Raw genomic sequence first — 13,300 nt, forward strand, 5'->3', positions numbered from 1 at the left:
AGAGAGAGAGAGAGAGAGAGAGAGAGAGAGAGAGAGAGAGAGAGACTTGCTAAGTTGCTTAGGGTACATCAGTGAGGCCTGGCTTTGAACTTTCTATCCTTCAGCCTCAACCTCCTAAATTGCTGGGATTACAGACACACTCCTAGCCCATCCTTTTACTTTTATCCTGGCTGTGTCTTTAAAAAGTAGACTTTTTGTCAAACACAATGGCACACACCTGTAAGTAATCCTAGCTACTGAGGCAGAAGGATTGCAAGTTCCAGACCAGCCTGAGCAATTTAGTGAGACACTGTCTCAAAATAAAAGGAGCTTGGGATGTAGCTCTTCAATCCCCAGTACAGGACGGGAAGTGGGGAGTAGATACTTTCATCCAATCTGACAACATGTGCCTTTCAACTGAGGTATTCACACAAGTTATGCTTAATGAATATAGTTGAGCACTTAGCTAAGTACTTTCTACTCACCCTATTTGTTCTTTGTCCTACTTATCCTCTTTTGTTGCCTTTTGGGTTAACTGAAATATTTTTTACATTTCCATTTTGTCTCCTCTGTTGACTAATTAGCTATGTATCTGTTATACTACCTCAGTGGTTGCTTTAGAGTTTACAGTATATATTTTCAATTTGTCACAGTTTTATTCAAATGGTATTATACCAATTAATGTACAGTTTAAGAACTTTGAGAGTCTGTTTCTACCTTCCTTTTTTTTTTTTTTTACTATTTTAGCTTTTACCTCACATTATTTTTTCTTAAAATGTTCAGTTATGTTTTAATTTAAATACTAAAAAGCTATTTTATTTCCCAATATAATTACCATTTTCAGTGCTCTTCATTCTTTCCAGTTGATTCAAATTTCCACTTGATATCTTTTCCCCTTTGACTTCTTTCCTTGTTTCTGGTTAGTAATCTCATACTTTATATGTTTGAGGGAAGTCTTTTATCTAACCTTCATTTTTTTTAAATAAAATTTTAGTGGATTAAATTCTAGGTAAGTTTTTTGCTTTCAGTATTTAAAAGATGCAGCATGTTTTTCCATGAAAAACAATGATGAATACAGTCCCTTTATCTTTATTCCTCTATATGCTATATTTTGTCACGCTACTTCTCAAAATTTTTTTTAAATTGATTTTTATTGATTTTTTTAAAAAATAAATGACAGCAAAATGCATTACAATTCTTATTACACATATAGAGCACTTCATATTTCTAGTTGTATATAAATTATGTTCACAACAATTCATGTCTTCATACATGTACTTTGGATAAAGACGTCCATCACATTCCACTATCCTTGCTAACCCTCTGCCTCCTCCTTCCCTCCCACCCCTCTGCCCTAACTAGAGTTCATCTATTCCTCCCATTCTCCCCCTCCCTACCCCACTATGAGTCAGTCACCTTCTATCAGAGAAAACATTCAGCATTTGTCTTTTTGGGATTGGCTAACTTCACTTATCATTATCTTCTCTAACTCCATTTACCTGCAAATACCAAGATTTTATTCTCTTTTATTGCTGAGTAATATTCCATTGTGAATATATGCCACATTTTTTTTTTATCCATTCATCTATTGAAGGGCATCTAGGCTGGTTCCACAGTTTAGCTATTGTGAATTGTGCTGCTATAAACACTGATGTGGCTGTGTCCCTCTAGTATGCTGTTTTTTAAGTCCTTTGGGTATAGAACGAGGAGAGGGATAGCTGGGTCAAATGGTGGTTCCATTCCCAGTTTTCCAAGGAATCTCCATACTGCTTTCCATATTGGCTACACCAATTTGCAGTCCCACCAGCAATGTATGATTGTGCCTTTTCCCCCCATCCTTGCCAACACTTTTTGTTGTTTGTATTCTTAATAGCTGCCATTCTGACTACAGTGAGATGAAATCGTAATTTTAATTCGCATTTCTCTAGTTGCTAGAGATGTTGAACATTTTTCCATATATTTGTTGATTTATTGTATATCCTTTTCTGAGAAGTGTCTGTTCAGGACCTTGGCCCATTTATTGATTGGGTTTTTGTTTTTTGGTGTTTAGCTTTTTGAGTTCTTTATATACCCTAGAGATTAGTGCTATATCTGATGTGTAAGGGGTAAAAATCTGCTCCCAAGATGCAGGCTCTCTACTCACCTCACAGATTGTTTCTTTTGCCGAGAAGAAACTTTTTATAGTTTGAATCCATCCCATTTATTGATTCTTGGTTTTAATTCTTGTGCTATAGGAATCTTAGTAGGGAAGTTGGGGCCTAATCCCACATGATGAAGATTAGGACCTACTTTTTATTCTATTAGACACTTTTAGATTTAATTCCGGGGTCCTTGATCCACTTTTGAGTTGATTTTTGTACATGGCGAGAGGGGTTTAATTTCATTTTGTTGCGTATGGATTTCCAGTTTTCCCAGTACCATTTGTTGAAGAGGCTACCTTTTCTCCAATGAATGTTTTTGGCACCTTTGTCTAATATAAGATCATTATAATTTTGTGGGTTAGTCTCTGTGTCCTCTATTCTGTACCATTGGTCTGTTTTGGCACCAATACCATGCTGTTTTTGTTACTATTGCTCTGTAGTATAGTTTAAGATCTGTAATAGTAATGCCACCTGCTTTACTTTTCCTGCTAAGGATTGCTTTAGCTATTCTGGTCTCTTATTTTTCCAGATGAATTTCATGATTGCTTTACCTATTTCTACGAGGAATGCCATTGGGATTTTGATGGGAATTGCATAAAATTTGTATAGTGCTTTTGGTAGTATTGGCATTTTGATAATATTAATTCTGCCTATCCAAGAGCAAGGTAGATCTTTTCATCTTCTAAGGTCATCTTTGATTTCTTTCTTTTGGGTTCTGTAGTTTTCATTATATAGATCTTTTACCTCTTTCATTAAGTTGATTCCCAAGCTTTCTGGGTTTTGTTTTGTTTTTTTTTTTTTGAGGCTATTGTAAATGGGGTAGTTTTCCTCATTTCCCTCTCAGAGGATTTGTCACTAATGTATAGAAATGCCTTTGTTTTATGGGTATTAATTTTATCTCCTGCTACTTTGATGAATTCATTTACTAGTCCTAGAAAGTTTTCTGGTGGAGCTTTTTGGGTCTTCTAGGTATAGAATCATACCGTCAGCAAATAGTGCTAATTTAAGTTCTTCTTTTCCTATATGTATCCCTTTATTTTCTTTTATATGTCTAATTGCTCTGATCAGTATTTCAAGAACTATGTTAAATAGAAGTCGTGAAAGAGGGTATACCTGTCTTGTTCCAGTTTTTAGAGGGAATGCCTTCAATTTTTCTCCATTTCGAATGATGGTGGCCTGGGGCTTAGAGTAGATAGCCTTTACGATGTTATGTTCCTGTTATCCCTAGTTTTTCTAGTGTGTTGAACATGAAGGGGTGCTGTATTTTGTCAAATGTTTTTTCTGTGTCTATTGAGATATATAGAATATCTTCTTGAATATATGGAATATAGTTAAAATAACTGTTTTATTGTCTCTGTCCTAATTGTATCATCTACATCATTTCTGGATCTGTTTCTATTAACTGCATTTTTCTGTTACCATAGGACATATTTTCCTCCTTTACATGCCTGGCAATGCTTGAGTGGACGTACAGGATTTTTACCAATTGGTTACCAGATATTTTGTATTCTGTGTTATACATATTATTCAGCTGTCTTCTACAATGCAATTATTTGAAAACAATCTGATTGTTAGAGGTCAGGTTTTAGGTTTTATTATGGAATACTAAGAAAAAAATTTAATGCAGGGCTAGTTTTGCCCCACTAGTAAGTATACAACCCAACACCCCAAGAAAATTAGGTTTTTCATTCTTTGTGACTAGAATATGAATTATTCCTGAACTCACATGAGCTCAAATCTGTTCTACCAATTTAAAACTCCATTCCCAAAATTCAACAACCTAAATACAACAACATTTATTACATTAATGTACATATATCCAACAATCACTTCCTAATAGTCTGGGTCCTTATTGCACAACAAGATAGCAGACAAGTTCAGTTAAACATTGGTAAGCCCAAATTTATGTAAATTTTAAAGTTATCTTCTCTTTCTTCAGAAAAATATATCTACTAATAAGGACTATGAGTCTGAAATATAGATGAAATTATGCAAGCAATTAACAATAAGTATGGAAGTCAAACAAGAAGAACAATCTTTAAAAAGCCATCAAATTAGAAAGGATAATTTCTATTTTAAGAAAATTTAAGCTAGGTGTAGTGGCACAGGCCTATAATCCCAGCAGCTCCAGAGGCTGAGACAGGAGGATCACAAGTTCAAAGCCAGTCTCAGCAAAAAAACAATGCTGGGGGACCTCAGTGAGCAACTCAGTGACATTTTCTCTAAATAAAATACAAAATAGGGCTAGGGATGTGGCTCAGTGGTTGAGTGCCCCGAGTTCAATCCCCAGTACCAAAAAAAAAACACATTTTTTTTAACATGGTAAATTCCTTCCTATAAAAATAACCCCAATGTAGTCAAAATTCTGTTCTTCTTCCTAGGATGTCATCCCTTCTCTCTCAACCTTAATATTCTTATTTCTCACTAACCTTTCAAGACTCAAGCAACAAAAAACTCCCTCCTAGTGGCAATGATGTCCCATCACACTCAAAGATCACCACTGACAAAAATTCATAATATGTGATACTAAAAATTTTAGTTATGTTTTCTTGTTCTCCCACCACTTTAAGATATCCTCTGAGACAAGTATTAACAACACATTTATTTGTCTTTATACCTCTAAGGCTTAGAAGAATGCATGCCAATTAACTAAATAACTACAAGTAAATGGAGTGGGATCAATCAAATAAGTAAATCCGAAAATGAAACAGGATATAGGAAGAAAATTTAAATAAATACTTAAGATTTTTAAGTCAGCCAAGCACAGGGGCATAACCTGTAATCCCAGAGACTCGGGGAGGCTGAGGCAGGAAGATTACAAGTTCAAGGCCATACTAGGCAATTTAGTTGAGACCCTATCTCAAAATTTTAAAAATTTAAAAAAAAAGGCTGCAAATGTAGATCAGTGCTAGAGCACCCTGAGTTCAATTTCCTGTGCCATGAAAATAAAGATTATAAGTTAATCTCAATTGTTTGTTATTGTAAATTTGACTTGGGGAGGGAAAAAAAATATGTCCTTAAGAATACTGCTGTCTTTCTGCTCAATTGTTCCTGAAAAAGTTATCTGGCGCTGAGCATGGTGGTGCGCACCTGTAATCCCAGCAACTTGGAGGACTAAAGCAAAAGAATTATAAACTTGAGGCCAGCCTCCACAATTCAGCAAGGCCCTGTTTCAAAATAAAAAAAGGCTGAGGATGTGGTTCAGTCAACTGGGTTCAATCCCCAGTACAAAAAAGAAAAAAAAAAAGTCACCTTACCCTACCCATCATGCATAATGTAATATAGATCAAGAGGGATGGCAAATAATCTATCTTTGTACATAGTTAAGAAAATTAATGAATTCATAGTCTAGATGACAAAAAAAAAACTCATTGCTAAGACTGTTTACATGGGTCGTCGTCCCCCTAGACCCCCACTGCCCTCCCCTCCCCCCCCTCGCCCCAACTGGAGATTGAACCCAAGGGCAATTTACCACTGAGCTACATCCCCACCTCTTTTTCTTTTTATTTGGAGACAGGACCTTGCCAAGTTGCTGAGGGTGGCCTCAAACCTGCGCTCCTGTGCCTCAGCCTTCAGAATCACTGGAATTACAAGCGTATGCCACTGTGCCCAACTCACTTATTTGAAGTCTGGTTTTACATCACTGTCTTCCAGGAATCAAGGAAACAAGAGTTTGTACATATATTTCTGGTCAAGAGATCTGTACCCACATATATGCTTACTAGAGGGCAGCATACTTTTAACTAAAAGGCACTGTGACAGCACTGCCACCACCAAAGCAAACAAAAAGAAAACACATTGTGAAGACCAAAATAAAAGCAGACTGATATCTACATAAACAAATATTTTCTAGAGTTCCTCAACCCAGAGAATTTTATAAAGACACAAATACTAAGCCTTATCACCTGGATATTCTATTTGGTTGGTCTGAGCTCTACTCAGAATTGTTTTGAACATCCAAAGTAAATCTGAAACAACGAATCCACAGACCTACTTTTGGGAACTTTGAGACTCAGTTCAAAGGCACAAATTATTCAAAATCCATAATAATATTAATTCAAGCAGTAATATATATTCCCAAAGAAAGAAAAGCAAAATGGGAATGATGAGAGTAATTTTATCTGAACAAATCTGGCTTAAAAGGAATAAACTACCTTTCCAACACTCAGGGATATGTCAAGTTAACCCATTAGGTCCCAAGTTTTCAATTCTGCAAATATTTCAAAAAAATTGACATAGATACATTAGAACAGATTGAAAACCATGACCTACAGTTTATATAAACAGTTTATATATACATAAACAGACAGAACTCAAAAAGTAAGAGACAGGATTCTTTATCCTAGGATGCCATAGGGTGCACACTGTGTCAAAGCACTGACAGATGAAGGAGACTGAGTTGTATTTTTAGTAAAAGTATAAGGAGTGCCTTTCTCAACTTAATGGTGACCATTAGCAATTAAGTAACTTAACAAGGGGGAAAGGAAAGAGGGCAGCTAAGGTGAAGGAGGGAGGGAGTAAACAAAAAAGTGGAAACAGCTAGTTTCTATACAGCATAGAATCAAGGACGAGAAGCTTGAAATCAGATGATGTATCACAAAATCCACCATCCAAATCCACATACTGCCTCACTAAATTTCAGAATCGATATACAGTCATACTTACCTACTTTCATATTTTAGGAAGGTAAGCAAATCATTCATCTATATTTTCTTCCTATACCTTTGATAGGACAAACAAAATCAGCAATCACTCCGTAAGTGGTCAGATTAGTGATTACACTAAACCACCAAATTCTTCAGACCCTTTTTTATTTAATGTAAATCTTGGGGACTGTTTTATCTACTATTTCATCATGAGGGCCTAGAAAATATGATCAATAAATACTGGGTGAGCTGAGTGCAGTAGCACATGCCTATAATCCCAGCAACTCGAGAGTCTGAGGTAGGTTAATCCCAAATTCGAGGCCACTGGACAATTTAGCAAGACCATGTCTGAAAATAAAAAATAAAAAGGGTTGTGAATATAACTCAGTGTTAGAGCACCCACTACCACAAAAATTAATACTGGGTGAGTGGATAGATAAAAGGATAAAATAAGTCAACCAAATCCACAGGTACAGCAGCAAAAACACAGTAAACAAACCCTTTTCTGACTTATTTTTAATAGATTTCAGAACTGAGGAGTTAGTGGTAGGAATGCCCCCCCCCTCCCTGATCCACAAGTTCGAAGAACTAAGATAAAGTCTAACAGATTATATCTAAAACAAAGCTGGGTGGGGTGGGGGGTGATGGGGTCCAGGTCAGCAACATAGCAAGCCAGACTGGTTACTGAGAAAGAACATAGAGATGACTAAACAGTAGACATCTCTAAAAAAGGGAGGAGAAATTTTTGTAGGATACCTGTAGCCTATACAGGTAGAATGAGTAAAGGTTCAAAACATTCTAAGCATTACCTTTAATTCTGAAGAGTGACCTTTTATAAAGGCAAAAACCTTTAGTATATAACATTCTCAACTTCAATAGCATTGAGTATGCCCTTCAAGGCTTAGAGAGCCCAAAAGAGAGAACCATGGAGCCCTCACACACCCTGGAAATAAAAGAAAATGAAGAGAAGCCAACAAAGGACATCTGGGAGGAGAGAGGACGAGCAGGAAATGATATCACAGAGTCAAGTAGTGTTTCAAAAAAAGAGAAAGTGATCAACTGTGTGAAATATCATATCATCAACATTTACAGAAGTGGAGTCTTTGACAATGGCACAGAATGAATGATGTCAATATAGGCAAGAATAACAGATTGAAGGAAGAGGAGAAACTGTTCTCAGAACAGACTCAGTTTCTGCTGTTACTTTTTTGTTTTTAAGATGGGCAACACTGTAGCATGTTGTATGATGGTGGGAATGATCAAGTAAAAGAAAAAAGCAATTGCTAAGGTGTTACCCATAAGTTGGGGAGGAGAAATAGGATCCAGGGCCCAGTGGACAAGCCAGTCATAGACCATGAAATTTATCACGTAAGTGGGAGAAGAAAAACCTCATATGCCACATTCTGTATTAGTAAATGTGGGCATAAGACTATGTAGAAATAGGAAAATATCATGCACCATCAGCTGAGAAAAGAAAAGAAAGTATTACAGGTGAATAACAGGTAAGAAAGCAGGCAATAACTATCCAAACAAGTGAGAAATAAATGGAGTAGGGAAATATGGGAGGATTTCCAATTAGCTCACATAGGGGTAGTAGTCATGACTTTAAAGTGAGAGTAATCAATATGCCTGACTACAGTGCAAAGGAACCCAGAAAACAGCAGACAGACAAAGCATCAGGAGTCATAAAATTTGTCTTTATGCTTGTCATGCAGAAAACAAAATATGAATGAGCAGAACATTGGCCACTAGATATCAGTCACTTGCTTTACTCTCTTCTGAGATTTTTGGTGTGAGGGCGAGGGCAACTTATGTCTACATATATGATTTAGAAAAAAAAAAAAAACAGAATAACTTACTCTAAGCTAATAGTGTATATCTTTAAGGTGATGAAAATAAAGAAGATGTATTTCCTATGTTGTGCTTAAGTTACTTTTTAAATTAAATGAAAAATTTTATGATCCCATGACATACAGACAAAGCAAATGCTACAGTATGTGGAATACCCACAAACCAATGAAAACTGCACGCCATATACTAGCAAATTCCAATACAGAGATTATAGACCTTACCCTAAGCTAATGATGGTAAGGGTTTGGTTCTAATGGGCCTATATCCTCCTGCTCTCCCTAATCCACCACAACCTACACAAGAGGAGACTATTCCAGAGAGTCTTCCCCACCCACTTCATTACTGCCGCTGAAAAAGTTTGAGAAAAGATCCTTTTATACAATCAAGGCGTGCTGGGAGCAGAAATTAGCATGAGAAAGGGAGAACCCCTTCTTCACTGCATATCTACTTTGCCATTACTTCTCAGATCTAATGATATATGAAGTTTCTAGTGCTAGAAAGAAACAAGCAGCAGAAGTAGACAGGTTCTATCAGGCAACACTTAATAAATATAATTTAAGTTCAGAAACCCCCAAGGAAATAAAAAGACCAAAATTAAAGTTTATATTGATTTAATATAAAGAGCACTTTTTTTTTTGCCTTAACTTTATAACAATTCTGATTTAAAGGAGACAGAGCAGGAAAGTTTATTCTGCACTTAGTGTCATCAAGAAATATTTCTAAATCTTAGCATGAGAAGAAATATCCTTCCTCTTGAATATCTTGAATTTTGTGTGTGTCCAACAAAATTTTTACAAATAAAGCACAAAGACTATGTTTTAAACAGTTAACTACAAAATAAAAGCCTAGCATCAACATAAACTGAGCTGTTTATCAATCAACTTTTCTTCATGTTTATACTGTTCCAATAAACTCTTTCTTTTCCCAGTACTGGGAATTAAACCCAGGGGCACTCTACCACTGACCTACATCCCCAAACTTTTTATTTTTTATTTGGAGACAGGGTCTCAACTAAGTTTCCCAGGCTGGCCTGGAACTTGGATTTTCCTGCCTCAGCCTCCCAAGTGACTAGGATTACAAGTCACCCAACAAAAATCTTTTTGTCAACCTAAGGTTATATAAAAGCCAACAAGAGAAACAATTTAAATAATAATTATTCCAGATGTGAACAAGAAACTAAAGACTTAAATACACCCCAAATAAAGTAGGACTGCATCAATTTACAGCCGACTTTCTTCCTCTCCCCTACAAAAAATGAGTGAACAACACATACCAAAAAAAAAAATTTAAATAATAAATTTTTCCAAAAGTGAGTAAGAAAACAAGTGAGAATAAGTTTGCAACTAAATATATTCTTATCTTAAAGGCTACTGGTGTTAGAGCAGGCCAGTGTGAAGAATTAATAGAAAATTCAGTTGCTGAAGTTAGGAAAAATTCAAATACTGTAATTTACATTAAAGTCAGTCTCTAAACAAAGAAAATTTCATATTAACAGTAAATAAAGTAGGCATTTGAGATTGTCTAACTAAATTAGAGTTCTTAGATATTACCCAAGAAATTACATGGGACTAGAACTAGTACAAATACTTGTAGGCTTATAGAATCTTCTGAAATTTTGTGTAAAACCATGAAATTTAAATTTCTCTAAATCTCCTTTTTATTGTTTACCTAATGTAACTTCTCCAAGATCCAGTGTACTAAACTCAGCAATAAATACTGAAGTGACATCAGCACAGTTGTTTCTTTTTGATCATAGGACTTTCTATTATTTCATTAAACTCATCACTTCACTTACATGATTTTCCAGCAATGAAATTCCTTCTTACCTGTCTTTGATGATCCAGGTCTGCTTTATTACCAATTAAAATCATTGGAAACTCATCACGATCCTTTACTCTGAGAATCTGTCTTTGAAACTTATAGATTTCTTCAAAACTTAAAAAAATAAAATAAAATAAATTAATTGATTTGACCAGGAATCATAATTCAACGAGCTCCATACTCCAGTTAGTATTTTATTATTAAAAACAAGAGAATCTAAATTCAATAAAATCATGATGTAGACAGGACCAATGGCCTACATTTTAAAATTGCTACTAACCTGCCTCTATCTGTGACTGAAAAAACCAAAAGGAAGCCTTCACCAGTCCTCATATACTGTTCTCTCATGGCACCAAACTCTTCTTGTCCAGCTGTATCCAAAACTAAAGGGAAAAAAACAAACAAACAACAACAAAAAAAAAAACCCGTGTTTTCATTTTTTATAAACTGCTCCTCTACAAGGATAGGCTCCTTTCGTGTGGGTCCTCTAGAAAGCCTTATTCTTGGTATAAAAAGGAAATGACATTCCTCTCTCTTAATACTTTGTTCTCAATATTAAAGACAAACATATTCTAATGGCAGACAGTTACAGAGCTTATTTTCATCAGCACAGATCCATTTTACAGTTAGAATATATTAGCATACCAATTACAAGGTTAAAAATATCAAACACATCTATGCAGACAGAATCAGATAACCTCTGAAATCACTTGAATATTTATCTCCTCCATGTAAAGATCTGAAAAAGATATTATAAATTCAAGAAAGAAATTGCGGTTGTTACCTGTCCTCATGCCACACAAATACCAGACTTTGGACAGGTGCTAATACATTTCTTAATCTCTATGAATAAAAGAATCACACAAATTAAAAGAACAGGGTTTTGGGCTGGGGTTGTAGCTCAGTGGTTGAGTGCTTGCCTTGCATGTGTGAGGCACTGGGTTCAATCCTCAGCACCACATAAAAATAAACAAACAAAATAAAGGTATTTGTTCATCTACCACTTAAAAAAAAAAAAAAAGAGAGCAGGGTTTTCTCCTGTGTGGAAGTGGTATATTTAACCAGGCACAGTATTTGTTAAAGCCTCTGGGCTTAAACTCTATGGTCACTTCCCCAGTGTAGCCTTTGCCAAACAGCAGGAAGAAATGAGACCTGATTTTCTATTTCCAGCTGTACCAATAAATACATTTCAACAAATTATAAGACCAGTCTTAGCAGAACAAGATCAGTTCAATTACTGTTTTACCTTTCATTTACAGAGACATATTTAAAATTGACCAATATGGGGGGAAAAAAAAAACAAAAACTGACCAATATAGAGACTCATCAAAACTAATGAAAAAGGCAGGCTTATATTGAAGACCTCATCTAATATTTCCATTATACTATATAATCAGCAAAATACCAGAGGTAACTTTTTAAAAATAGAACAGATGAACTATTAAAATAAATAAGTTTACTTACTATCTAGTCGGGCTGCTCTGTCATCTATCACACACTGCTTTGTGTAGGAATCTTCAATAGTTGGATCATAATCTGTTACAAAATAGGACTGTAAAAAAGAAAAAGGAAAAGAAAAAAATTCATGCCTGTTTGTTAACTTTATAGAATTCCATTTAGTCCAAACTAATCAAATGTTTTCACTGTATTGGGGTTTATTCTACTATATGTTAATTCCCTAATAAATGAGTCTCTTTAGAGCACCTTCCAAGTGAAGAAAGATACTAAATATCTTTGGATTATCATATTAGAAAAATGCCAAGATTGCAAATCATCTGCTATAATTTTTTATAATTAAAGCTAAGAATCTAGAACTCAAGTTCTAGAAAAACTAGAAAAATCCAATAAACTGTAATTCAGACCTACTTATATTTCACATAAACATCAGTCCTAAAGATAAAAATAGATGCAAAGAAATTATAAGAAAGAGGGCTGGGATTATAGCTCAGTTGTAGAGTGCTTGCCTTGCATGCACAGGGCCCTGGGTTCAATCCCCAGCATCACAAAAAATGAATATATCACAAAAAAATACACACACACACACACACACACACACGAATGAAAGAGGCCTGGAACATTCCTTCCCCCACCTCTTTTCTCATTATTATTCCCCTTTCAGCAGAAATGATGCTTCAGAAACATCATTCAGGATTACTTCATCTGTAGGAATCTCAAACTTCATCTAATCTTTTCATTTTTAACTTAAATTATATTTCTGTTTATCAAAGCTTCACAATTATTATCTTTTAAATCATCATCAAAAGAATGGCAGTTAGAATATCATACTTTTCTTTTAAAATGTTCTAAAAATAAAGCAATAATCTAAAAGAAACCATTTCTCATTTCTTATCAGAAGGCCAGTACCTGTGATACTGACTTACTCTTCTTCTGGTCTATCTCCTTTGCTCTCCTAGGGATCAACTTCCTCACAGTCCACTGTCCCACTGACTCATTTTGACTCATTTAACAAAACCTGAGAAAGGACTCAGAGGAAGAAAGCTTAATGCTAGCTAGGATCCAGAGCCAACTGTTTTTGGCCATTCTTCAGGAAAGGGTTCCTGCAGAAAGTCATTGCTCTAGGAGCACAGAGTTCTTAGGTAACATCCCTCAACTTGGTGGGCTATGCTCAGAAAGCTACTCAATAGGTACTCAGAAAGGAGTCAAGAAAACCCTAATTTGGGGAGGATACTAATCTGCCTGCTACTATGGCTTTACATATTTATTTTATTGGAAAGGTCTTTCCCACAATTTATTTTTATTTGAGGAATAACCTTAACCATAGAATTCATTACCCATAACTGTATTTCCCTCTTGATGGTCCCATTTAAAATGTATGACTTACTAAGAAAAAAAAAAAAAAAA

The 13,300-nt window shown here is 35.3% G+C and overlaps 1 protein-coding gene across 1 annotated transcript in view; it reads right to left on the minus strand.

The window, feature by feature from the left end:
- Positions 1-13,300, minus strand: part of Rras2 (RAS related 2) — a 91,088-nt gene that overhangs the window by 8,056 nt on the left and 69,732 nt on the right. Inside the window, exons 2-4 of the mRNA XM_015477656.2 lie at positions 11,903-11,990; positions 10,719-10,821; positions 10,444-10,552 (exon numbers count right to left, since the gene is read on the minus strand). Of these exons, the coding sequence (XP_015333142.2) occupies positions 10,444-10,552; positions 10,719-10,821; positions 11,903-11,990 (300 nt within the window). The remainder of the gene's footprint in view (positions 1-10,443; positions 10,553-10,718; positions 10,822-11,902; positions 11,991-13,300) is intronic.

Source organism: Marmota marmota, unplaced genomic scaffold (assembly GCF_001458135.2).
Source record: "Marmota marmota marmota unplaced genomic scaffold, marMar, whole genome shotgun sequence".
Classification (NCBI taxonomy): Eukaryota; Metazoa; Chordata; class Mammalia; order Rodentia; family Sciuridae; genus Marmota; species Marmota marmota.